The sequence below is a fragment of the Xiphias gladius genome, chromosome 11 (assembly GCF_016859285.1).
Source record: "Xiphias gladius isolate SHS-SW01 ecotype Sanya breed wild chromosome 11, ASM1685928v1, whole genome shotgun sequence".
Taxonomy (NCBI): domain Eukaryota; kingdom Metazoa; phylum Chordata; class Actinopteri; order Istiophoriformes; family Xiphiidae; genus Xiphias; species Xiphias gladius.
Window position 1 is genome coordinate 3,963,106 of NC_053410.1, and position 27,824 is coordinate 3,990,929.

The following is a 27,824-nucleotide window of genomic DNA, read 5'->3' on the forward strand; positions in this document are numbered from 1 at the left end:
CCAGGTTCAAATGCGACAATGTTCGAAGTACTAAGTGCTATCGCCATGGCATCGTGCACGTGAAGAAAAATCCCTCTCTTACATTCTCTTCCTCTCTGAACTGTACGAACACAGCGCAGACATACACGCAGGCATACTTACGTTATTATTCCGCGTCTCCACCGCGGGGAACTTCCTGACGATAAATTTAACCGCAGACTCCAAGTTCTTATCAACGAGATAGGAGGGCTTAGCCTTGGGATCGCCACATGCCTGGAAAGCAGAAGAGAAGAAGAGGTGAGGGGGGGCAAAACAAAACATATGGTTAAGAACACTGCTGCTGCTGAAACACCTATGGCTCTTTATCCTTTATTTCAGTATTTCTGACTGATTTTATTTCTTTTATTCTAACATTTTCCTTCCTCATGGTCAGGCATGTTAGATGTGTGGTCATCACCAGGGAAACATTTAGTCTCACAGTGAAAACTGGTTTATCCCGGGCCCAAGATATGGGGAGGGGTCTGAGGTGCGAATGAAATACTGACACCGCTGACATTTAGTGAAGTTTCCAGACCAGAGGCATTTTCAAGAGATGAAAACAAAACGCACACAAAACTCGATGCACATTTAGATGCACATGTCAAAAAGAAGATTTGAAGAAGTTTTGCACAATCAGCAGGGTAAGTTTCCACTTTGTTTATTTTAGTTTGGAGGTTTGTGGTTTTCACGTTTGGATAAACCAGGTTCAACTGTTGTAAAAAACTCAGCAAGAGCCTGAATTGATCAGTGGTTCTCAGCTGCTAAGCTGTGGAAAAACATTAGAGAGCAGAGCTTTAATCCTGAAATGTTCATTTCTAATACAAATATTACCTACCGTAACACTTAATCTACAGCTTGGACAATTTATTGTGTTTTCTGACCCTTGCTGCGGCCACCTCAAGTTTTAAATGGATTTTTTAAGCTTCCGAATTTTCTTGTTACCATACAGACATGTCAACTAGAGCTGCAATGATTAGTCAATTTATTGATTAGTTGATAGAAAAAGCAATCACTATATTGATAGCTGATTGACCATTTCAGTGAAATACCAAACATTTAATGGTTCCAGCTTCTCAATTGTGATACTTCTGCTGTTTTTCTTTGTTGTGATTCTTCATAAGCCAAACAATGAACTGATTAATCAACAAAAAACAAAAAAAAAAGTCAGATTAATTGATAATAAAAATAATTGTTAGTTGCAGCCCTACTGTCAACCATCGAAAGCCGAGCCAAAAGTTATCCACAGCCCAGAAGGGCCGAGAACCACTGAGAGAGTCCCAGGTAATGAGGGGGGTTTCAGTTTCAAACTGTGTCTCTGAGCCATCACTGGTTAGTGCCACTGCATGGCAGGCAGAGTGATGGATGGGTAGAGTGAAGAAGGGACTGAATGTAACAGAACAGAGAGAGAGAGAGAGAGAGAGATACACAGACGAAGAAAAAGGGTAGAAAAAGGGAAAGAGAGAGAACCTAAATAACGGGGGAACACAAAAAGGTCAACTGAGAAATGACTCAATGGAAAGGGTAGAGTGAGGAAGGAGACAGAGATTAGTGGTCAGAAAGAAAGCTCTCTCTCTGAATGTGTCCTGTTCTCTGCGTCTACACGAGCTGAATTTTCTGCAGAGCAGCAACATTTTAATTATCTCACTTCGCCTTCAGAGCTGCCTTTTTCTCCTCATTAATATTCTCATATGTTCTGCTACCGGCGTTGCAGTATCTGCCTGACTGCCCTGACGCTGGCAGGAAGCAGCAGTGCTCATGCATTATGGGTAGTGTAGTGGTGAATGGTGAGGATGATGTGGTCCATGCATGTGCCATAAACAGGGTGAATGTTTTAAAGTTTGTTGGCTGCAAACACTGAGGAACAATCCTAGAGGAGGTCAGTGGCTTTGACCACTCTGGGGATTCAGTTCCTCGTGGTTAAGGTTTAAGTTTAGAAAGTGGAAGCACACATTTAGAAAAGCAATAAAAAGTAACATGAAGTTACCGAAATGAACTCTACGACACAAAACTATGCTATAAATGTAATGTTTCTACTCGCAATTACATATCACAAGCTAATGAACCAACAGGCTTGAAACAGCACCACAACCATAAACCTGGATTTCAGTTTGCATGGCGCTGAAATATTTCCAGCATCGGCCAGTGCAAAATGAAACCACAAACAGCAGCACATGCTAGTTCACACAAGCACAGTAGGCAACTGACTACCTGGGTATTAAAAAGTGATGAAACACAGGCTGGAAATTCGGTTTTTGTTGGGATTTTCACTTTGCTTAACACTCACAAAACTAAGACAACATTGCACAGCAGGCGCATTTTGCGTTGTGGTGTCATGTGAGATGCACCACACTGCTGACAATGGGTGTGGTCAGTGCATCGGACTTGAAAACCTTCAAACCACAGAGATCAGTGCAACAATGCTTTTCTGCCACTGAGGATTTAAAGTTCATCGCTCTTTACATTTACAGATTAGCTACGACTTGTACAGAATCGAATCAGAGCCACTATTGTGGATGTTGCTGGTTTAACTGCAAGTTTAAGAAGAAGACACACCAATCAGCACCTGCTCCCACTTTGCATCTGTCATAATTCAATATGGGATGCAAAATGGTGCAAGTGTAAAATAGGTGTAATTCACTCAGGAAAAAAAGGAATAGCCTGGTCTACCAGCAAAATCAACTAAACAATATGTATCATGCTAAGTACTTAGCCAAAACCCAGTTCAGTTTGTCTATTTAGTCTGTTTCTGCAGCTAGTTCACTCACTAAAACACCAGAGACAGGCATGCTGAGCTCGTGTAGAGCTGGGTCTGAAACACACCCACTACTGCAGGATCTCAAACACAAAACACTTGGACACTTTTGGGGGGGTTGACATAAAAAGACACAAAACACCAACATGATTTCAATATCCATCAATGACACAGACTGGACCTTGAGTCTCAGCTTGTTTCCTTGTGCCCACTCTCTCTCTCACACCTGACGAGCCATCAGAGCTCGTTGTCACCGCCATTGCATGTTGACTCAACAGCTACCGGCCAAAGAAAATCTGTTTAGGTGTGGGAGAGGCAGACTGAATATTAACGGTGTTAAATGAGAAACAAGGAATCAAGATGTGACTGTGAAATCCATGCAATTGCAAAAGCACAAGCCTTAATTGTTTTGCTAACACAGTGCTCTTCTGATGACAACATACCACTAGCCTTGCCCTACACACCAGACTAGTCTCTACATTGGCCACCAACATGTAGTTACCCTTTGACTCACGCCAGGGAACTGCGGAGTAAAAAACACTGTCTGGTTAACATTGGTATCCTGACTGAAAGGACTGTACAAGTGTTTTTCCATGTTTTAGCCCAAACTCAAAAGGTGAGAAACTTTTGGCTGTTGTGGTTTCACAGGTTTTGCAACAGCCTTCCTTCAGACATTAAGGCTGGATTCTTGCATTATACAAGCGACCTTTTATAATGCAAGAAACTACCAAATACACACTATTCTCATCATCTGGTTTGATTTTCCGTTTGTGGATGTGATGCTGTACAGCAGCTGCCTCTTAAATGTTAGGCATCAGCAATTCCCACAAGCACTTGAAAGCTACAAAAAGGAATAGTTTCCATCACTGTCTTTTCTGAGAACTGCATTACAGATAACAGTGACATGATTCTGACAAAGAGAAAGAGGCAGTTAACAACACATTGACGCACACTTGATGTGAACACCTATGTTTTGAATCATGATTGGCAGTAATGTACAGTTTTAGTTATACATGAGTTGTCATTAACGGGCTAAAACATGTAAAACCTCCAAAAGGATCCTTCAAATTTGTTTCTATTATACTAGCATATAGAAGCCTAGTTTGATATTTATAGATATAGCCACACCATCGCAGCATCTCATCAGCTGATTTAGCCTCTGCTAGGTTACTAACTCAGCTATTATTAATTATTTTACTTTCAGAAGTTAAGTATCTTAGCATCATAGAACAAAAGCATTAAGATTTATCATTTTCTGTCATTTATATGGCATGGCATTGTCCATTAGTGGTGGCGGTGGCTAGTGCAATAAGCTGGCTGGCTGGGTTTGGGTGGGGTGGGGTGGGGGCTGATGGAAGGATGGATGGAAGGAGGGGCGCTGTGAATGAAGGGACAGGGCATGGGAATAAGCTGAGAATCAGTAGTGGTCAGGGAGGAGTAAGGGTAGCTGTTGCCTGGATACCAGAACAGACCTTAGTCTCGCCTCCACCATCGTTTCTCCACTCCGGGTTGCAATTAACAGCTGAGCTTCTCAAAAGGGTCCCCACATTGACCAACATATGGCAGGGGACTCTGGAATAGATAGCACTGGGCCAGGGAAACCTGAATCTGAAAACTAATTACGGTTGCTAATTACTGGATGAAATATTAAAATACCCCATGGCCCCCTTTTCAGCAATCCTTCAGAGTCCCAGTAAACCGTGCAAAAAACAAACTTGTCTTCACTGAGATGAATTCGTTTTTGTCTGTCATTGCTCACAGGGTGAGTGCTCTCATTTTTACAAGGAGGGATTATCTGCTGCAAAAGGGGGGGGGGATCCAAAGAATGGATGGTCCCACGTGATTAGAAAGAGAACCACTTGAGAAGCACTACAACCTGCTAAGAGCTGGCTGACTGCCTGGACTGCCTGCTGGCATTCAAATAGTGTTAATCTTCACTCATCCTTTTTGCATTTGTCAGCATTATTGCACTTCTTCCTCTACAGAATGCCAGTGTGCTTATTGGGATGGTGCAACTGTGAATCTGCTGCCAAATCAGTTAATTTATGAGGTAGACTTTCTTCATAAACCAAAGACATTAATAGAACTAATTAAATGATGGCTTCTAATCAACAGTAGAAAATATAGCCCAGATCAACAACATTTAACCTGCATTAGTATCAATGCATAAGATTTCTATGGTTCATCAAAACAAATATTTTAACTAAATATTTGGTATATTTGTGACCATCAAATTGGATATGGTACTGTCACAACCATGTCTGGGCGCTTTGATTCACACTGCGGCCACTCTTGCTAAATGCACTCATTTTGTCAGGTACTGTGGATTAAAGTATTTGCTAATTGGCATATTTAGATGCCATATTCATAAGTGAAGACTTATACCACTTGTCAGTTGTTTGACTGATTGCTGGTATTCAAAAAAGTGTCAAATGTAGTTTGGATTTTTGCTTTGCAGACTAGTAAACTGGCTACTACTGTATCTGCACTCAAAGAAAAAAAAGCTTTCTTTTCCCCTGTAAAGCACAGAAAAACAATGTGCGTGTGAAAGCTGCATCTTAAGGAAATGAATTACACTGAATTGTGGGTTGGAAAAACTGATAGTGAATGGAGCCCAGCCTTACTCTCAGCTTTACAGATTCAAACATCAACAGGAGTGAGGCACAAAGGAGAGGACCAACAGATCAGTACAGGTAGCCAGGAGGAGGGGAGGGGGAGGAGGAAGAGGAGGGAGCTGAGGAAGGGTGAAGGGGAAGGGGTTTCATCAGTGGAAGGTGATAAACTTTGCAAACCTTCCAAACTTGTCCTTGCTGCATAGGAGAGGGGGGAAGCATTGGAACGGAGAGAAGAAGAGAAGAAATCAAAACAAAGAGCCCACCCAGACAAACTGCTGGATCACTGTACCACACACTCGCTCGCAAACACACACACACACACACACACGCACACGCACACGCATGTCTTAAACAGCTGCTTTCATATAGGTGTTTTATGCATATCTGAGAGTTTAGTTAGGGATAGCCATGTTGGCATTTCTTTTCAACACAACACATAAAAAACAACACATGCTGCGCCAACATGGGATCATAATAACATTCGTTTTAACGTACGCTGTCTTGAAAGTAATACCAGGTGTCCCTACCTACGCACTTAGACAAACTGAAAATAACACATCCATTTTAAGACTGTGGAAACGTGTTGAAATAATATGGCTGACATCCGGCTTTCAGCAGCTCCGCTGTCTTATACAGAACAGCATAAAGAGACAAACTTTGGTCCCTTCTGTTTTCACTGGCTGCAATATTTGCTCCAAATATCTCCTCCACGGCTGTTGCTTAGTAACAGACAATGCAGTGCTCCCTCATCGTTGAAGCACGGGGCACTTCATTGCTGCCGACGCTCTAATACATGTTTCAATTTATCATTTCATACTTATACCGATGTGCAGCAACACAATTCACCAATTTCTGGACACAGTAATCTATGGCTCTGGTCTCGCCTATTAAAAAACAGCCAGATCGTGTATTGCGTTCCAGTAGGAGAAATTTGTTCATAATGGCAAGAAGGGGAAACTGAGTTTCGCTAAGTGGTCATGTGGCAGCAAGAAGGAGTCAACAACACGTAGCTTAATGTTGGTGCAAAACCAGTGGGTCAAGAAAAAAGCCCTTGTGTTGTTCAGGGAAACGGAGCAAAACTGATGTTGGCCGTTTCAGTCTTAGATGGTTAATAATGGTTCTGTTAATTCTATGTACAGTTAGATCAATAAATCTGCCAGGCAGATATATTGGTTGATATTAGAATCTATTTATCAGTGTCAGTGGGTACTGTAATTCGGCTGATAATAAATTGCTGTACAGCAATACCAAACTAGGTTTGGTGTAATTTACATAGTTTGTCCACCAGGTACGACTGACAAAATACAGGGATCTATGCCCAAATTTTTAGTTTATGTTATCCGTTTATGTAACAAAAAAAAAAAAAAAAAAAAAGACTATAGAACAATATGTTCTTACAGGATTTTTTTAAAACTCGCAAATTCAGTATCGGTTGGGCAAATTTTGTCCGTCAGATGGATATCTCTCAAATAGTGCAGCAATGTTTAGTCAATTAATCAATCAGTTGATCAACAGAAAATTAATCAGCAACTACTTTGATAATCAACTAATTGTTTAGAAATTTTTCAAGCAAAGCTGCCAAATGGTTTCAGTCTGGTTTCAGCTTCTCAACTCATGGACTCCGTTTGTAAAAAACAAGCAAATTGAGGACATTAATGCAAGTGCTACGATTTTTTTTTAAATGTATTAAAGACTAAACTTTTAATTGATTATGTATAAAACAAACTGATTAATCAATAATTAAAATTATCGTTAGTTGTAGCCCGCCAGAACTAAAAATGCCCCAATCAAATCCAATCCATCAGATCAGGATCAGTGACCTGAGCAAGCGGATCGGGTAGGGGCCAGATGTGACCGATCCACATTCAATACAGTCTCTTTAGAAATGTCATTATAAAATTCTATCTTTACAATATCAATCATATATCATTCAGTTAAAGAGGGCCTCAATCTCAATTTTTAGGGCCACAGCAATCTCTGATACATAATATTGCCTTATTCAGCATTATCTGGTAGGATTGGAACTGAATTCTGATATAAAAGAAAATAAAAATAAAAGACAAAGTTTAGTCGTGCCTCCTTACAGGATCCCTGGGTGATGACAACCCATGACAAGGCAGTTCAAGAAAGTAAAATAATACTGGACTTTCAGTTTCACACTGTGTAGTGCAGAGTTTTTTTCCACTTATTTTTATAGAGAAATTATGTTGCTCTGTTGCTTGCGCCATCCAGCTTTCTAGCTGGACGGGTCTTGACAGGTGTTTAGAGCAAATAATGACCAGGCTGTTAACAGTTTAACTTGCAATGATTGTATGACCATTCTAATGAAACATTAATTTAACATGCATGATTAAGTACACTCTGTTGACTGGTAAGTTTTCTTATTTGTTGACTTTCATCTTGTTAGAAGAAAAAAGAGGGACAAGAATAGTTAATTGAAACGAGACAGCGAGACAAAATGGGTGAGTTATTGACACTCTAGTCATTATAATTTACCCACATCATTTCCTCTGAATGCATTTAGAGACTTGGCAAATTTGGAGTAAAAATGACTCTCATTTCCTCCCTTTGTGAAACATATTAAATGGTGACTTTTTTGTTTTTCTAATGGTACATAATACATAACAGAAACTGCTCTGTAATTTTGTACATCCTTCTATGCATAGTTACGGTGCATTATTGAGTGCTGGTGAAAGCAGGGAATCTCTGCAAACATTTCGGCATATAGCACACATTTAGAAGTCTACCACTATCTAAACCACAGACGTGCAGTAATGCCACGGAGAGAGTCTGCAGGTTTTCATCCAAACCAAACAATACAAACAGGTGATTTAACTAATAGAGCAGCTTCAACCAGAAAGCAGAAACTAAGCATCTGGTGAAGTCTTCGCTTTCAAAGAAAACCTGCACACTCACAGCCCTCAATGGCACGACTACCTATTTGTTACCCAAGTCGCTCCATCTGAGTTTCGTATCTTCAAATCAAATAGATTACATGAAAATATTAAATGTATTACATTTTTTCCCCAAAGGAACATGCCATTCAGAAATTAATGGAGGTTTTAGGATATTTGCCCTTAACAGCTCATAAAATGCCCTTAAAATTAAACATGATGAGTAGAAATGCCCTCCTAGTAATTAGGAGTGCCCTTCATTAAATGTCAACTTGTAATTATTCATATGAGACTATAGCTACTGTTCCCTCTGGGCCACCATAGGTAACCCAGTAACGAGGCCACACTTTCTAGTGTATTCTGGGCAGACCCCCCGCCCCCCCAAAAAAGAGCAGATTTTGTTGATGAGAACAGCTCTAGTAAGTAAGCAGAATAAAGGAGTAGAAAATGTTAGCACAACACAGCAAGTAAAAGAAGAAAATCCTGATCTCACACGAACCATCATCAAAAAACAACTAGTATTTTAGAAAAATAAATAAATTAAAAAAAAAAAAAAAAAAAATCACTTAACCATTTAACAGTAGATGATAAACTGGTTGGAAAAAAGGGCATTATCCTCTTCTGTAAGACCTGCTGAGTTTCAAGCAGTAGGTAAGAGCAGTGATACACTGCATTATACTTATACACTCACCGAGCACCTTATCAGGAACACCATACTAATACTGGGTAGGGCCTCACTTTGCTCTCAAGACAACCTCGGTTTTTTCGTGGCCTGGATACCACAAGATGTTGGAAACTTTCCTGTGAGATTCTGGTCCATGTTGACATGATTGCATCACAGCATTTCTGCAGATTTTTCTGCTGCATGTTCATGCTGCCAATCTCCCGTTCTACCACATATCAGCGGTCTTCTATTTGATTCAGATCTGGTGTACACTGGACTCCCTGTCATGTTCACGAAACCAGTTTGAGACAACTTTTGCTTTGTGACATGGTGCATTAACATGCTGGAAGTAGCCGTTAGAAGATGTTGAACTGTGGCCATGAAGGGATGCACATGGTCAGCAACTGTACTCAGACAGACTGTGGCATTCAAACCATGATTGACTGGTATTGAGGGGCCCAAAGTGTGCAAAGAAAACATTCCCCACACCGTTACACCACCACCACCACCAGGCTGGACTGTTGACACAAGGCAGGTCGGGTCCATGGATTCATGCTGCTGAAGCCAAATTCTGACCCTATCATCTGCTGCCTCAGCAGAAATCCAGATTCATCAGACCAAGCTACGTTTTTCCAGTCTTCAGCTGTCCACTTCCTGTGAGCCTGTGTCCACTGCAGCCTCAAATTTCTGTTCTGGGCTGACAGGAGTGGAACCCGACGTGGTCTTCTGCTGTCGTAGCCCATCCGACTCAAGATTGGACGTGTTGTTCATTCTGAGACGCTTTTCTGCTCACCACAGAGTGGTTATCTGAGCTGTTACTGTGGTCCTTCTGTCAGCTCCAACCAGTCTGGCCAGTCTCCTCTGACCTCACTCATCAACAAGGCGTTTCCGTCCACAGAACTGCCGCTAACTGGTTGTTTTTTGTCCCATTCTTAATAAACTCTAGAGACTGTTGTGCATGAAAACCCCAGTTGATCCGCAGCTTCAGAAGTACTCCAATCAGCCCGTATGGCACCAACAATCATGCCACGGTCAAAGTCGCTGATTTTTCCCCCAATTCTGATGTTTGATGTGAACATGAACTGAAGCTCCTGACCTGTGTCTGCATGATTTTATGTACTTAAGGGCTGCCACGCGATTGGCTGATTGCATGACTAAGCAGGTGTAAAGGTGTTCCTAATAATGTGTTTGATGAGCGCGTAAGCAAATGTGTTTCTGGATTTCCCTCCTGAAACCTGTTTATCTTCACTGAGTAGATTAACTCCTGTAAAATACAATGCACTCCCATGCAACTGCCCTTCAAGAAACACTGCTTTTGTAAAGTTTAAAATGCCCTGTTTTAACAGAGATTGTGTCAGGGAGGCATTTGTTTAACTTACCTACTTTTGTAGACACTTAAAACTGACATCTGAAAAAAGCAAAACAAGCTCCAGCCTACAAATTAACATTGCATTTAATCAAGTTTCAGGAAATACTAAACATTTCACTGTGTTTACCACTTACACACAGTGACTATCCTTTAACTGTGGTCATGGTGAATTGGAAAAAGTATATTTTTTAACTAACTGCAAATTAGCTTAGGAGACTATGGGGGTTACCCGAGTATAGGCAACGTTAAGGAAAATAAATACATGTAAGCGCTGTGTGCAAAAATATGATGTTAGAAGGTCCGCCGGCTGAAAGATAAGCACAGCAAACAAAAACTTTATTGCCACTCAGCCAAGATTAATAAAGGTGACTGTTACGGAAAATTTAAGGGACAGATTTTAAGGATTACTGCAGCTAGTCAGTGGTATGTAATGAGTGAATATACTTAAAATGGAAAAAGAACTTTGCTGTGATATTAGATGATAATATTACTGGTAGTGACAATGAATTGCTCTCTCCCAAAGGTAGAAACCAAACAACCAAGTCTTTCACCTGTGTTTTCATTAAGAAACATAATAAAGCTAGTCCACTGATGACAAATTAGAGAAAGTTATGTAAGCACTTCATCAGGGAACTTCTTGGGGAATTTCAAAAATAAAGAGATTAACTTAGTCTCCACCTAACTGTTGAGGGTGTCAAAATCAGTCCAGAATGAGCCCATTGATTGTATCACAGATTATAGACCCAGTTGTTTAAATTTCTAGCTTTGGGATGCAGCTGTTATTGGATGCTGGAAAGTTCGCTAATATCACAAAGTACAAGAAAGGAGGAAAAAAAACAACAACATATGAACAGCACTGCAGGGTGGATTTGTTCGGAAGCCTTATGGTGAGGCAGATCAGGATAGATATGAAGATGATGGGACAAACAAAGAAAAAGGAAGGAAGGAGGGAGGAAAGGAAGGGCGTATTAAGAAGTGTAAACAGCAGCAAAATCTCTGTGATTGCGTCTGACCGCTCATACTGTCTTATAACTTCTACAAAAGGATAAAAAACACAGCTGTGTTGACAATACAAGGTAAAAAGTTTACATTTTACTAGGATTTTTTTCTGCTGACAACTAGCAATTTTAAATGAGAATAAGATTGATCTGATGATAACAGACTCATAGGTGCCTTCAGACCACCAACGTATCTCCTGCTGCTTTGGAAATTACTGCTGAACAGTATATGGCTACTCAAATGCCAATCAATAAGAAACAGCGTGGGCCTTCAGAGAGTTTAACTTCTACTCTGTACTCTCTAAAACTTTGATAGGGCACGACTGACCTCTTTCACTCTCTCCCTTGTTTTGTTTGTTTTTTTTGTTTTTTTTAATTCATCATACACACCCAAGCACAAAAGGCTCGTCCCACACAAACAGACCCAGTACTCTTTTCCTCCCACCCACAAACCATCGTTGTAACATTTGAACAACACATTTAAAAGTCAGTAACATTAAAAAAAAAAGTGTTATATTTTACATTAGTGTGTCTATTGCACTGTTGTACTGTGTGGAAAAAGTTATTCTAAATATTTGTGGTGAAACAATTAAAAAGCCATTCACTAATTAACTGACAATTATGGGTTCCAAATTTTATCAGCTAAAATTTATTTATCATTTGGGCAGTAAGGTGAGAAGAAATCCTGCCGGATATACATGTAGCTAGGGTAAACATATTAAAACCTGCCATTGTATATTAGATTTTTATACAGTACAATGAATTCTGTTGGTTTTTTTGACTCATCATATTGAACTCTAAAAACCAGTGGTGGAAGAAGTATTCAGAATTTTACTCAAGTAAGAGTACCAATACAACAATGTCAAATACTCCATTACAAGTAAAAGCCCTGCATTTAAAAAAGTAAAAGTAGACATTGTGCAGTAAAATGTCCCCTGTGACTGATATATTATTATATATGACATTATTGGATTGTTAATACTGATGCATCAATGCGTAAGCGGCATTTTAGTGTGGTAACTGGTCCACTTTTACCATTTTTACATACAGGTAGCCAGTTTTCGTATGGTGGTTCCCAACTTAGGGGTCAAGTCCCTACCAAGGGTCACAAGATAAATCTGAGGGTTATGAGATGATTAATAAGACAGAAAAGGGGGAAATGTTTTAGACACAGCTGTGTATTAATATCTTTGAACTTTTCTCTCATGTTTAGTTTTATGTAAAATACTGGATATATATATATGTTTTTTTATCATAACAGAGCCTCTGTTATGATGAAAGATGAAATAATTCACAGACATCAGAAACATGGCATGAGGCCCCAGTCAGACACTGTTTTTATAAAAGAATGTCACAAGCCAAGCGCTGGTTTAATCATTGTATTTTTTATCAATTTATCGTATGCTTTTAATGTAAAACCTCCTCTGTAGTGGAGTTAAAGGCACAATATTTGCCTCTGAAACGTTGTGGAGTTGACGTATAAAGTGAGACATAAATGGAAATAGTCAAGTAAAGCGCAAGGACCTCAAAAATGTACTTAAGTACTTAGTTACTTTCCACCACTGCTGATAACTTGTCATGATTAATATTTGTTGGTATATTTGACCTGTGGCTAAAGTCAGTGATTAATCGAATAAAGGACAATTTAACCGACAATTAACAGCCTCTACTATCGCCTTATTTTCTCCCTATTGAGCAGCAGGCTTAGTGTAGCTAGCGGCCGGATAGGGCGAAAAAAACACAAAGTTGGGTTATATACGACCGACTGGATTGAGCTGCTAGTCGTTAAGTATCAGACTGCAGCTGTATTTGTGTTTTGGTGTGTCGGTGCTTTCGTGGAGCAGAGACGACGCCCGACTGGTAGCTTAGCCAACAGCAGCAGCAGCAGCCGCCGCCGCCATTACCAGCCTACGGTAGCTAGCAGCTACTAACGCTACTGCAGGCCCGAAGGTTTCAGGAGCTTGAATTTGACAGATTCAGTTTAGTCTGTTAGTCTGTTGGGTTCTGTTTAATACTCGTGTACCATCCTGCCCATAACAAGCGTCCACGATTGTGTCCAATCCAACCGAGAACCAGTTTACATCGTAAAGCCAACGGGCAACTTTACCGCAAGCTAACCGACGGCTTGTGGCTAACATTGCCCACATCCTGCTTCCAGGGGAAACATTTAGGATAACGTAAGTGCCTACAGACGCATTTTACCTGTTTAAATTACATTATTAACAGGGGATAATACACAAAATACCAGAGTTAGTGGATCTACACGTTAGGGTACAGTCGGGACTAGCTAATCAAGGATTCATACTGTCTTACTAACGTTAATATTGTGACACTCATTTGGGATGCAGATATTATCCATTTATCTGATGGATCTGTTAACAGTCCCGTTTGGTTAATGAGGATATAACTCGGTGTGAGTGTGTGTGTGTGTGCGAACCTTTTTGATATTGTAAACACGGGTCAACATCCCGATGCCTCTGTCGTTGAGGATGGTGAGCTTTTCTGCCAGTTTCTGCTGGCTGGGCTGGATCACTCCCCGAGACATCTTCTCGCTACTCGGTTAAACCTCCAATTCAATCCAGGGGGGAAAAAAATATCGCAGATCTCCGCAGCCTCTGGTTCCGTAAAAGGAAAGGGGGGGAAAAAGAAGCAGTGATCGATGAAGTTATTAAATTTCGCCCATGTTCAGGTACTCGGGGACAGCGGCTTCCTGTACTCCACCCCACCGTCTCCCTGCTTGTTTTTTCGGTCACAGGGATGAGGAGTTGTCCTGGTTTTCACAACGAGGGTGGCTCCTGCTGCGTTCAGGCGCCCCTCGTTAAAAGTAAAATCTCGGCTTCAGAAATCGGAATCGTGGCTGTTGGCCGAGTATGTTTGTGCATACAAGGGATCTCACTCCGGTTTTCTGGTGGCTCTCGGTAAAAAGGACGCAGTACCAGTGACAGTGCCCAGGGAGGTACACATGGACATACAACAAAAACAAAACTGAGCAAAGATAAATTAACATAAACATATCCCTGTTATGTACAAGCCAGTAGGTGATAAAATGAATAATAAAATAAAAATAAAAATGGACACACATATAGTGAAGTCAAAGATATAAAATATAAACATATGATTATCTATCGATACTCCAATATTAATAATCGAATAAGGGTGTCTGATAACGTCTGTATACTAACTTTACCCCGTCTCGGTTTCCATACTGATATACAAATAAGAAGGCTTCTTTTTCACTAATGTGAACTAATAATCACTAAAACTGAGGGTTTTTTGTTTACTCTGCATCATTTCGCATCAACTTGCAAATTAATTGGAAACTGGCACCAAGGTAGTGTTTTTTTTTTCCATCATAGCAGAACAGCAATCAACAATTATCAACGGCTCAGACGATTACTGTCTTTAATGACTGATTGATTGTTCAGTATATAAAATGACGAAATATAGTGAAGCATGTCCCTCATTGTCCCCTGAAGCCCAAGTTAACACATTCAGATTGTTTTTGTTGTCTGACCGACAGTCAAAAGCCCCAAAATGTTGAGTGTACTATCATAGAAAACTGGGCAACCAGCGAATATCACATTTGAGAAGCTGGTACCAGTGAATTTTTTATTTTTGTGCCATTTTTACCATTAGTGAGTACTGCATGATATGTACTAAATCTATTACACGAACTGGTTTCTACTGCTACGTGCCGGCTCATCAGGACATGGCGTCGCTAATCATTGCATTTTTAGTTAGTTTTTTTTTTTTTTCTAGAAAAATTACAAATAAACTTGCCCGCTGTCTTCCTGTATCAAAAGCCTTATCACTGGAAATATTCAAGACAGTATAATGGGCAGCGGTAGAAAGTAACTAAGTACATTTACTCAGTTACTGTACTTGTACTTTACTTGAGTAAATCGATTTTCTGTTACTTTCTAATTTTCCACTATAATTCATAGTCAGATATTTTACTATTTTACTCCACTACATTCAATTGTTAACTTCAGTCGCATGCAGACTCAAATTAATTATACTAAATATGATCAACCAGTAAATTATCGTGTATTGTTATGGGTTCAGATAAAACACTGGAGATCCCAGCGGGGAAATTTTTATGCTCCCTGGAAGCATATAAAGTCACTGAATTTAGAGCCACCTTCACAGTTGCAACATAAAGTCGTATATTAATGCATCAATAATTGCAGTCGAGTCATATATGCATGATTTTGGAATGGGTCATTCAAAAAAAGTAGTACTTTTACTTTCGGTTCTTTTGATGCTGATACTTTTGTACTTTTACCTGAGTATTATTGTGAATCTAGGGCTCCTTCCACCACTGCCAGCGGGAGAGATGCTTTTCTGTCAAAACTGCACATTTTGCTGAATCGTTCCTTTTCCTCCTTCCTCCGTCTGTCTTCGTGGTTTTGTTGCACCATTACATTTTTTTTTTCAGCAACCACCAGCTCGGCAATTCAAGGTAGTGCGGAGATGCTCGCAAGTAAAAAAATTTTCTAAATTAACATTGTCAAGAATGACGGATAGATACATTTTGCGCGGGGCAGAGTTCCTGGCGAACCGGTATGATTCGCTGTTTTACTCCGAGTCACCGAACGCATCATGCTGTTGACGCAGCTTCCGACTCGGCTGTCGGGTCCGCGTTGACGCGTTTGTCGCCGCTGCGGCGTGGCTGTGTCTCCCCGCACGCCTCTGTCCTGTGGCGAAAAAAAAAAAAAAAATGTCACATGCGGGCTGAAAGCGCCGATGGTCCGGTGGCCTCCGGGATTTCGCTCAGACTCAAACCGCTCAGACCAGGCGGGTGCGCGGAGCGGGAGGAGTAAAATGCCAAAGCTCCGCGGTCTTTGGTCAGAATTAGCCATTGTCAGTGGCGGACGAAGTACTCAAGATATTTTGCCTATGTGAAAGCAGTAACACAACGGTGTGTGAACACTCTGTTACAAGTCCTGCATTCAAAATTTCACTTAAGTAGAAGTACACACGTATCCAAATTAAAAAAAAAACAAAAAAAAACTTTAGTACCAAAATTAAAAGTACTTTTATACAGAAAGAACCGTTCAGAATTAGGTACTTTATATCCTGCTGGGTCAGATAAATGTAGTGCAGTAAAAAGTACAACATTTACCTCTGAAATGTAGTGGAATATAAGTATAAAGAAGCACACAAGTACAAATGCCTCAGAATTGTTCTCGAGTACAGTGATGGAGGGAAAAATTCCACCAGTGGCCGTTATCTACAGATGTTAAACAGCCTAATGGTCACTTTTCAATTCACATTTCACATTTTGTGCATAGGTTAGCAGCTGAGAGTGAATGCTCAGGAAAGTTAAGTGTACCCACTTATATTCACCTTTCACGTTGTCATAAAACTTTGTAACATAGTGTATATCTACTGTTTAACTCAGTAGTGATGGCTGTTGGTTGTTCATTTCATTTACCTCTTCATCACTGTCTATAAACAACTCGTCATGGTTTCAACCCCCCCCCCTCATAGGTGTCATGCATTCGCTGGCTCAGGAGATCCAGGGATTCTCCAAAAACCGCCTGAAGAAGCAGTGCACGCGTGTTACCACGGTGACGGGCAGGAAGCTGCTGGAGAGGAGGAGCGACGGCGGGGAGGGAGAGGTGGAGCAGGTGGAAGAGCTGGAGGAGGGCAGCGGATGTGGATTTGTAGAAGATAAAAGTCTGGACCTTCAGGTTGGCGTCGTTAGACCCTTCCTACTGCTGGGTAATACAGGACTACTTCTACTACTACTAATAGCGCTAGTCTACCTTTGTTTTTAACTTTTATTACCAGGGGTAGAGTCTAGGTTCCCTTAGCATGAATGTACACTCCCATTATTGTTGCTATCATTGTTACTGCCACCCACTGCTAGTACTGCTATGACTATCCTACCACCACTACCACTGATACAACCTCCACCATTATTACCAGCACCACTGATATTACTACCGCTGCTACTTGTACCGCGCTTTGAGCACTACTCCCACGACTGCTTCTGCTACTTGTCAGGCATCCACAACTGCAACTTCAAGTCAATTTCAGACCAGAGCTATTGCTACTACTGCGGCTACTTCAGTGAATACTCCATCACCTGCCACTGCCATTAGCGCTCGCAGCACTACTGTTATTATGACTATCACAACTACAACTCGTACCACTGTCAGCTACTATTAGTACTACTGCTACTACAGGTATTATTACCAGTTCTTCTGTTGCCATCACTATACTACCACCATCATTACTACTACAACACCTACACGTACCACAAAGGTCACTATCACAACTATTAACCCTTACTACTACTACTACCCTTAACTTTAAAAGGACAAAGAACTTATTTTAGAATATATTTAAAAAAAACAAAAAAAAAAGTACACACAAAAAAAGTACTTCAACTAAAATACAAAATCTGGTGAGGTTGAAGTTTAAGGACAAATGTCTGATTTTAGGACTGCGATTAAAAAAACTTCAAGCACAACCATAAAAAAGCCAAAGTTGCAGTAATGAGAGTACTTGTACGTATCTGTGATAAAATACTCAAAACTCAGGGTTCACTTATCAGCTTTTTTTTTTTTTTTTGGAGCTTTTGATTATATTTCACGGCCTTCTTCAGCGAATGCAACCTAACCATGGGTCACCACACGATCCCGAGCTTTGGTCTCGTGATAATAGATGATCGTTAATAGTTACCTACTTGTAATTAGTTACCTCCCACTCTTGCCTACTACACTACTACTATCACTGCTACAGCTACCACCACAATTACTACTACAGCAGCTGCTACGCGTGCTGCCGCGACTTCCAGCCAGTAATAATACGACTCTTTTGTCGTGAACCAATAGAGGTTCATTTTAACTAACGTTCACTCTTTCAGCCCATTTCACACAGGCAGATTTTATGACATGTTTATGGCAGCGCAGTGTCAGTGTCAGTGTCAGTGGGAAAGGCTCAGTGGAGCCTCTGAGGTTTTAAGTGTCCAACAGTATTAGTTTCATAGCGTCTCGGTCACTTCGTTATTCCAGTCCACAAAGGCGCTAGGTGGTTGTTGTGGTCCTGGTAATAAATAAATAAATTCCTAATCACTAATAAATCAATGTCATTAATTTTGAATTAGTCTCAGGGAGCGTGGTGATCTGCCCTGCGGCTGGAGGACGTACGATACATGTCAGCACGTATCCGTCCCGCTGAAGTGTCCTTGGGCCTGACATTGACTCCCCTCCGAGCTCTGGGGTGCTGTTCGGTTCCGCAGCCAGCGCTGCACTTTGGCCTCACCGCTGGAGAGAATCAAAGGGAGAATATCTCAGCAGAGATCAATGAAATATTACATCTGTTAGGGTCAACAGAGGTGACTCTTTTCCATACAGTGCTTCACTCCTGCTGTCATAGCATCAAACTGCTGTTCATTTCCCAAAACACCAGCCAATCATTCTCAGTGACAGCTCCAGCTTTGCTTCAGGTACGCTGCACCACATCCATGGTGACACCAGCTTGTGATGAAACTTTACAGGATCAGCTCTTGGAAAGGTTTTCAATAAATTGCCTTGTTAAACTTCTGACAAGCTTCTCTAGTATTTTTGGAAATGCCTCTTTGTTATTGTTCATTCACTGACAGTCCGCCACTGGACTGGATAGAGACACTTTTTGACTTGACTGTTGTTTCTTTGGTCCAAGCCCTTTACAGGCCGTCAGTCAACTTCCTCGAGCAGCCTTTTGTCTGATGCTCTTGTCACAGTTGACATATCCTGTACAGTATGTTTGCCCTGTGAGACTGGAGTTGAGATTTCATACTTTGTGCACCCTGAGCTCTTTTTTAGCAATATACTGCGATTTAAATATCTCCTGTATTTACAGTATAACATTCTGCCATCCTCTGGTAAATTCCAATGATGATTATTATTTTGACATGCGCTTAAATATGAGCAGCGCGGATGGGCCCTACAGTACAGACATTAAAGTGTGTGTAAACCAGATGATAGACCTTTATACAGCAGAATTTATGAATGACTAATAAAGCATTTGGAGAAATATTTGCTTTCTTGCTGAGAGTAAGTTGAGCTTTGTGACAAGTTAACTTTAACTTTCTAGGTATTTCTGTTCTCTTGATTGGCAGTCAATGAAAACCACAAGCACAGAATTTCCCTAAACAGTGGATCGTTTTTTAGATCATTCCGTCAATTTTAGCCAAGACATACATAGGAGAAATTTCCTTCACTTTATCTGAAAACCCAAAAATGACCAAATATGAAGACACGGTTTTTCACTGGAAAGCAGCCATATGCACTTGTAACCCAAAAGAAAAATGTCATACTTGTATTTAAAAAATGCTCTAAAAATCCTGGCATTCCTGCATCTTTGCACAGATGTGTCAGTTTAAATCTTTTCCACCGACACTGACGAGTCATATGTGCCGGAGCTGGCTTATTTGCAGAGACGCTCGTATCGTTTGGATTTAGATTTACGTCTCAACCCCATGAATATGGCATTATGTGAAAGTGGCTTGGCTAATGCAAAGAGTGCAAATGTTGCCACTCTGAAGGCAGTGAGCTGCTGCAGAGAATCCGCTCTGGAAATCTGGAGGAAGATCATATTCTGTTTCCTGCCCATATGTCTGTTTCACATAATTATCCAGCTCCTGTATTTAAGACCACCACTGCTGTCTTCATGAAGAGTTATTCTACAAATTGAAAGAGACTCTCTCTTATTCTGTTCTAACTGTCTCCTTCAGTGAGTATCAGCTTTTCTCGGCCGAAGCAGTCATCCGGTTTGGCTTGCTGTATGGTCTCTCTCATTGTATTTCCTCCATTAGACTTTGACCTGCTTCCTCTGCTGCTTTAGTCATCCAAACTCTTGCTGTTATGAAGGGTGTTGTCATTAAAAATGCCGTTGCTCACTCTTTTCAGGAAAATCATAAAATTCTTTCTCTGCAGCTGTAGATAATGTTGGATGTTTATTTCAGCAGTTTTTTTTTTTAAGCCTAGTCTACTGCTACTATGCAAATCATTAGATTCCTATTCCTGCCTCTTCTGTAGCTTTAAGCCATTTTCTTGTTGGTTTCCACTGACTGATATCTTCACTTCTTGGTGTTGCAGCTGTTCAGAAAGGGGTTTTTCTGTCTCAGTGTTTTCCTACCAAGTGATATAGGTGCTGATATCTTGCGGCTTTTGCTTTCTGCTGCTGAAGTTTTACACCACTGAACCGACTGTTTTTTAAGAACTCTGTATAGTATGCGGGATCAAATTGCTCTATTTATAAGACACTGACTGTTCGCTGGTTTATTTTATTATGAATAAGGTTGCATCCAAGGAACATTTTCATTCTCACTTGATCTATTAATTATTTATATCATTAATTGATTCATTGTTTAGTTTGTAAGATGTCAGAAAAAAGTAAAAAAAAAAAAAAAACCAAACAATTTTTTCACATTTTTCCAGAGCCCAAGGTGACGTCTTCAGATCAACCAACAGTCGCAAATCCAAGCATATTCACCTTAAAATGATCAAAACCAAAGAAACAAAGCAAATCCCCACAGTTAAGAAGCTGGAACCAGCAAATGTTTGTTTGGCTTTTGGTTTGATAAACGATTGATCGATCAACTAACTGACTATTTGCTTCTTTTATAATTAAAAATAAAAAATTTTTTTACAGCTTTTAACAAAGCCAGCAGCATTGCCATCACTGTTTTAACATTGATAGTAGTGTACAGATGAATTAAATAGAATATTAAGCATAACATTTTAAGTGGTACATTTTTTTTTCTCTAATGTGAAGGAAGCATTTCTTAAATAGTAAAACTGTGGCAAGCAGAGGCATGTCCTCCCGACTCTCTTCTCATCCAGTTGTTTCTGCCATTTCAGCCTCTCAGGATGCAGCCCACGACATTGACACCCTGCAGAGATATAAGGTTAGTACAGAGGGATCAATAGAGCGGCCATGCCCTTGCCTCCCTGTCAACGTATGTGTAGCGACATGAGATTAGAGGCAGCCTCGTAGGTGTGCTTTCCTGCGGGTCGGCGGCAACCAGCCTATAGCCAGAGGAGCTTCGTGACTCATGCAGTGACGGTTCAGCTCAGCAGAGGGAGTAAATGATTACAGTAAGTCTCAGCGCCGCTCCTCCACATCAGAGAGATGTGACTACATCTCTCTGCAGTGGCTGCTCCAAGCGTATTGACGCCAGTGCAGTCTCAGGATGATGAATTGGAGAGATAACAAATACCTTCACTTCCTGTTTCTGGGACGAAATCTTGACTGCCCGAGAACCAAACTGACCAGAAGTTCCCAGGTGGCTATTAAAGTGCATGACACTTGATAGCGGGACCAAAGGACACTTTATAAGAACCTGATCGTACGAGTAACACGTGTAATAAACATTTACTGGTGTTGGAATGAAAAGGCCATAATAGTAAAGGTGTACCTTGTGAGTAAATCAAATCCCGAATCAGTCTGGTTGAGTCATAGTGTCACAGTGGAGACACTGACATGCACGTTAGTTCCCGGTTTGGGGGCTTAATTAGGTGTAATCATATTTGGGAAAGAAAACCTGGTTATTCCTCTCCCTGTTTGCGTGATTCTTATATTATCCAGGGTTCTGATCATCTGCATCAGTGCTAGTTTGAGTTTGACTCTTCCACACATTAAACATATTATATACACAGTTCTGTATCGGCTTAGTTACCCCAACTGCTGAGGCTGCCTGAACCCGGTAACATTTGCCACTCTGCTGGATTTAGCTTCTCCATCTAATCTTTAGTCATGAATGAAAAGAGCAACACAAAAAATGTATCATCTGCATTGCGGAAGTCAAACATTCACTTTTGTTTCAGACTGTGAACCCAAATGACATCATTTTGTTTCGTTGACTAATCACTTTATAATTCGATTACTACTCAGTAACTGTTGTTCAGTGAGCAATGTCGCTGTCAAAATACTAGAATAAACATACAGATGAATAAAGAAACAAACAACCAGGATTTTCCACAAGCCTGTTTGTAACCAGGATCCAAGTGTGCATGTAAACACACTAAGTTAGTGATGAAGTATGTTCTATGTCCTGTGTTATTAAAGGGAAAGGCTGCCATTATTTAGAATTTTTATTATTGTCAACAAATCGAATGAAAAGACTAGGTTACCCTGTCTTCAATCTCTAAAACAGCTCACAAATATACAGTATAGTATTTTTTAAAGATGAAGTAATTTCCCTAGAAGCATGTGGGCATCGTAGTTTTAATTAAGTATTAGTAAATAGTGCATTTGTTCGGATCTGTTGTCAATGGCGGATTAATACACGTCTCTATTGGCAACAGGGCAGCGTATGTGGGATCGACACAATTCAAACTGTGGTGTGTGTGTGTGTGTGTGTGTGTTCATGATAATGGAGGAACACGTCACAAAGGGCAACAATGTGGTTGCACTGGGTGTAGTTTCTGGACAACACTGTTGCTCTGTGGCCCAGAGGAGTAAGATATATCAGGCTCTGGATACACACATGATACTTGTTAGTATAGCAGGATCAAATCCGTTGGTTTGGGTGTTTTCATTTGATTTGTTGACAGTAGGAAAAACGTGTAGTCTCGTCCTCTTACTAGTGTAAAAAGAATCGGTGTTAAATGTTACAAGCAGTCTAAAGACAGGACACATCAGTACGGTGCTAAGATGCAGAGGGGGAGAGAATGTGGTCCTCTGTGAGGTAAGCTAAATTTAAGTGAGAGTAGACAGATACTGCAGAATGAATTGGAGCCATCTGTCTTCTTTCCCGTTTTCCCCCTCTCCCTCTTTTTCTCTGTCTCGCTCCCTCTTTCCTCTTCATCTCTCTCCCCTTCCTGTCAACCCTCTAGTTTTGTTCACTCTAGTCACATTCAGGTTTCTGTCTCTGTCCTGCAAACAGCTCTCAAAACGAGTCAATGCTCAGGTTGTGTCGTGTCATCGATATGGCTGTTTTGAATAATATGTCTTATCTCTTTGTGTCTGTCAGGTGTCTCATGTGCTAAATGTGGCCTATGGAGTCAAGAACCTGCTCCCAGATCAGCTGGTGTATAAGACGCTCCAGATCCTGGACCTCCCAGACACGGACATCACTTCATATCTCGGGGAATGCAGCTCCTTCATAGATCAGGCTCGAGAACAGGTACACACACACACACACACACACACACACACACACACACACACACACACGATTAGTATTTAATCATCTCTTGTACACATTGACAGCTGATGGAGGTGGAGGAAATATTTAAATCCTCAACTTGAAGTAGCAAAATAATGTAAAATACTACTGTACAAGCATCTGATTTCAAAGTGCTTATTCGCTTTCTTGCTGAGAGTTAGAGAGGATTGATGCTGCTCACATGTCCGTACACTGACTGTGAAGCTGCCGCCAGTATCTAAATCAGCTTCTTTCTTTTTTTTTCCTTCCTGCAGTCTCTGCTGGCTGCTTGCAACTGGTCCGGGCCAAAAGATAGCTCAGCACGTGAACCCCCCATAAAACTATGAATTGTCGTTTTTTACGTACCATTTTTTGCATAGACAAACAAAATACAGTGTATTATTTAGCGAGCTTTAGAGGCGCTGGTAGGTGGATCTAGCTGGTTTCCAATCGTTATGCTATACTGAGCTGACCAACTGCTGGCTGTAGCTTCATATTCACCATATAGATATGAGAGTAGTCAATCTTGTCCTCTAACTCTTGGCAAGAAAGCAAAAAAAAAAAAAAAACAATTTCCCAAAATTTTAAAATATTACTAAAAGTTGAAATATTCAGTATTATCAGCAAAGTGTACCCAAAACTTTACAAGTAAAAGCTGCCGTCGGTCTTATGTGTTTATGTAGTATGTAATGGGATTAATATACAGAATCCTGGTAGATACATTTGGATCATGATTCTTTTAAAAGCAACGTTTTAATGTAGTTTTGTCGAAGTGGAGAAGATTTTAACTACATGCTAACTGCTGCTGATTATTTGAATTAACTGCATAACAATGCATCATATTTTATATGATAATTAAAGGTTTTCCAAAATCTTTATTTGCCAAGTAACTATTAAATGCAACCATCAAAGAAAATACAATATTTCCTTCTGAAATGTTGTGAAGCAGGAGTATAACGTAGCATGTATTTGTTGTATCCAAGTAAAGTACAAGCGTCTAAAAATTCTACTATAGTAAATGTAATTAGTCATTTTCTACCACTGACAGATGCAGATACATAAACACAAGAGACAGACAAACACCCACAGTAGAGCTTCAGGTTTTACCAGGTAATAAAAAAATGTATCAAATCTATTTAAACTTTTCTGGATCTGCTTTCTCTCTGGAGGCTCGTGCAGCCTAAAAATACCTTCTTTTATATCTGCCAGCAAATTTAACATGTCAGTGTGACCACACAGCTACTCTGCTTCCTTACTGTGATGCATTTACACACAACTGACAACTTTCAGTTATCTATAACTCAGCACAAAGTCGAGGTGGGTGGTTGGAATACCTATTAAAAGACCATGCTGGGGTCATTTAATGTTGAAAGTCAAAATGTTCTCTGCTTACACTTAGTTTTCCCTCACATGCTGTATGTAATACTTTTTAAAGGGATTATTTCCTGGCAGAGAGTTGCATTTCGTCTTCCGTGCGCGCGCGTGTGTGTGTGTGTGTGTACGTGTGTGCATGTGTTTGCGCGTGTGTGCGTGCGTGTGCGTGCGCTGTGTCAGGAGATTGACCGTAAGCAGAACATAATGTGATGTGAGCACTGATATGAAAACACTCAAGCGCAATGAAATAACAGCAAAACAAGAAACTCTGACAAAACCAAATTAAGTCTCCATGTTTGCTGTGATGGATTATCTAGCTCGGGCAATTTTCTGTCTGTAGAAGTTTTATGTTTTGTTTTGTTTTTTTTCTAGAGGAAGGAAAACAAGACCTGATATGTAACTGCACTGACTGCAGACAACAGCACAAATATTACAAAGGAGCAGAGAAACCTTTTTGATTGATAGAAACTTATAAAAGACCGATATCATTCTCTGTATGTTCGGTATTTGCTTCATTTGATTGTATTTCACCCCGAGGAACGGCCTGATTGAGTTATATCTTTGAAGGAAAGCACAGATAAGTACGGTGACAACATATATACAGTGATAACATGTCAATTACAGCATCCAGAGTGCGGCACGTGTGTTCAGCCAATTTGAATCCTCCGTCTTGGTATTGATTGACACGTAACATCGAAAAATGTTCTTACAGTTTCTGTTTCGCTCCGTGTCGGGCTGAAAGGAGACGTTATTCTGTGATGGGAGGCTCCATGCTGAATAAAAAAGACAAATGTGTCAATACGCCGAGCTTGAGAGCTGAGCCGTGGGCCTGCACGCATTGTCTAAAGATGTGGCTGGAATTTTAAAACTTTATTTCCAGCTAGGCACTCTAGGCAGTAAAATAATTACATCAACGTTAATATTAATCATATCACAAATTTTGACACACGCCCACAGACACAGATTTATTCTTGCCCTATATGCTCTGTCTATTGCTACTTTCAGAGATGCTGGAAAGTCAGAAATTACACGAGGAAACACGCAGTGAAATGACCCTTCAAGCTGTGATTTTGCCGAGCTCCCGTCACGTCAACACGGTCAACACCACTCATTTCTTAAGAGCATGTTTATGATTTTTAAATGAACAACAAAATATTAGTGGTATCTGGCCATGTGGATAATTTAATGTTCAGATATCAACCTCTGAAACTTACGCTACAACCTATGGGGAGTATTTCTTCTGTAGAAAGTAGTCTTTATGAATACTCAGAGATGGATATCTCAAAACCTCAGCAGATAAAACTGTACAACTGGCAGTAGAGGAATAGTTTTTTTGTTTTAAACCCTTTTAATTTGGCAAACACCTGTATGTTAAATGACTAAACCTGTTAGTTTGCTGTTGAGCTTAGAGGTGCATTCAGTGCGTGCTGGTTAATGGTAACCTCACCGTATTATTAAGTTGCAACACTGCATTGGGAACATGATTTTAAGGTCAGAAAAATCCACGTTTCTTCTCAGTTTTTTCTTAATGTGACCACTTGAACATGTGGATGTTGTAAATAAAGACCAGGATTTCCGACTTTGACCTGTTGTCGCGTTACTTCATTTAAACCGTAATTGCAAGCAGCCGAGCGGGGAAAAACGTTCACGTCAGCCTTCGACTTGTAAATTCTGACGTGCAGCTATCGGGAGCTTCTGAAACCAACGATGTCTCCCGCTGGTTGAAAGGTACTACAGACGTCAATTAAGTGCCGGCAGAATGGCTGCAAATGCGCCACCGTGTGCAGTTAAATCCAAAATAAAATCAAATATTAACACTAATACCATCTATTCAAGTCATTTTATGGGAGCACTAGGGCAAACCGCCTTGGAATAGTGTGTGATCACTCTGAAGTCGCAATAAGGGCTGATTTTCCTGCTCCTCCCGTTCTGCCGACGTTGCGTGACTGCAGCCCTACACCCTTAACCCCTCTGTTTTCCTGCCTTACACTCATCTTCTCTTTCCGTAGGGTGGCGTGGTGCTAGTCCACTGTAACGCCGGTGTCTCACGCGCTTCCTCCATTGTGATTGGCTACCTGATGCTGAGGGAGGGGCTGTCGTTTGATGACGCGTACGGCCAGGCGAAGCTGGCGAGGCCCTCAGTCCGCCCCAACCCCGGCTTCTACCAGCAGCTGCAGAGCTACAAACCATAAGGGACAGAAGATATTTTGATTTTTAAAAAAATGACATTTCTTATGTGTAATCATTTTCCTATATGTGTTAAACTTTTGAATTTTTATTATTTATTGCCAGTAAAGACTTTACATTGCCTTTTTTTCCCGAATGCCAAATGCAGTGTTGAGTGGGTTATTTTTTAACCGTCAGTATCTTTTCTCTAAAACACAATAAGTGAAAAACTCTAGTTAAAGCTTTGTTAAGACACTGATTCTTTAATAGATTTGTTAATTTTGGAGGCACTTGTCTTTTTTTGCAGTATAGATCGTTTCCTAATTAAAGACGTAGCAGTTTTCCCGAGGTTCAGCTTGCTTTCTCTCTCAACCATGCGAACAGCTACACCATCAATTATAACGATTGCCCTCACTGCTGCATTGTCTCTATCAATTTCACAACTTTGCAGAGTTGATGCGCTAAGCTCGCTCCCTTGAAATAATTAGTTTGTAATTAGCTTGTTAGATAATGAGGGAGTATCCATTTGGCTCACATGCTAATCAACAAATACCGCTGGGATGAGCTCCTAACACTCCAATCTCACAGCACACAAAGGTGTCATATCCTAATCTTCATGTTCAAATGGAAATAAAGTCTGTAGGGAAGATTTGTTGTTAAACCAGCTGAGATCATTTACTGATGATTATTGTTACTGATTCGTGTCCAGGGTGTTGGTGTTAACAGTGAAATCCATATAGAGGGAGATGATCCGCACACTTAGCTGTATGCAATTCAAACACATCAGCCTCAGCTCTTGATTAGTTAGACAGAAAACCAGAACATGCAT

General features: G+C 40.5%; 2 protein-coding genes across 4 annotated transcripts in view; one reads left to right on the forward strand and one right to left on the reverse strand.

Annotated features, from left to right (window-relative positions):
- Positions 1-13,855, reverse strand: part of nckap1 (NCK-associated protein 1) — a 33,819-nt gene extending 19,964 nt beyond the window's left edge. Inside the window, exons 1-2 of the mRNA XM_040138846.1 lie at positions 13,748-13,855; positions 142-252 (exon numbers count right to left, since the gene is read on the reverse strand). Of these exons, the coding sequence (XP_039994780.1) occupies positions 142-252; positions 13,748-13,855 (219 nt within the window). The remainder of the gene's footprint in view (positions 1-141; positions 253-13,747) is intronic.
- Positions 12,975-27,338, forward strand: LOC120796256 (dual specificity protein phosphatase 19-like). 3 transcript variants are annotated; one of them, XM_040138849.1, is made up of 6 exons: positions 12,975-13,487; positions 16,804-17,037; positions 21,168-21,214; positions 23,282-23,434; positions 24,504-24,565; positions 26,839-26,976. In XM_040138849.1, exons 2-6 carry the CDS (start codon positions 16,809-16,811, stop codon positions 26,852-26,854), a joined length of 507 nt encoding a protein of 168 aa, XP_039994783.1. In that variant the 5' UTR covers positions 12,975-13,487; positions 16,804-16,808; the 3' UTR covers positions 26,855-26,976. The 3 variants fall into 3 exon arrangements, with proteins under 3 accessions (XP_039994783.1, XP_039994782.1, XP_039994781.1); XM_040138848.1 differs by lacking the exon at positions 26,839-26,976 and adding an exon at positions 25,835-26,577; XM_040138847.1 differs by lacking the exon at positions 24,504-24,565 and having other exon boundaries at positions 26,839-27,338.
- The last annotated feature ends 486 nt before the right edge of the window (positions 27,339-27,824 follow it).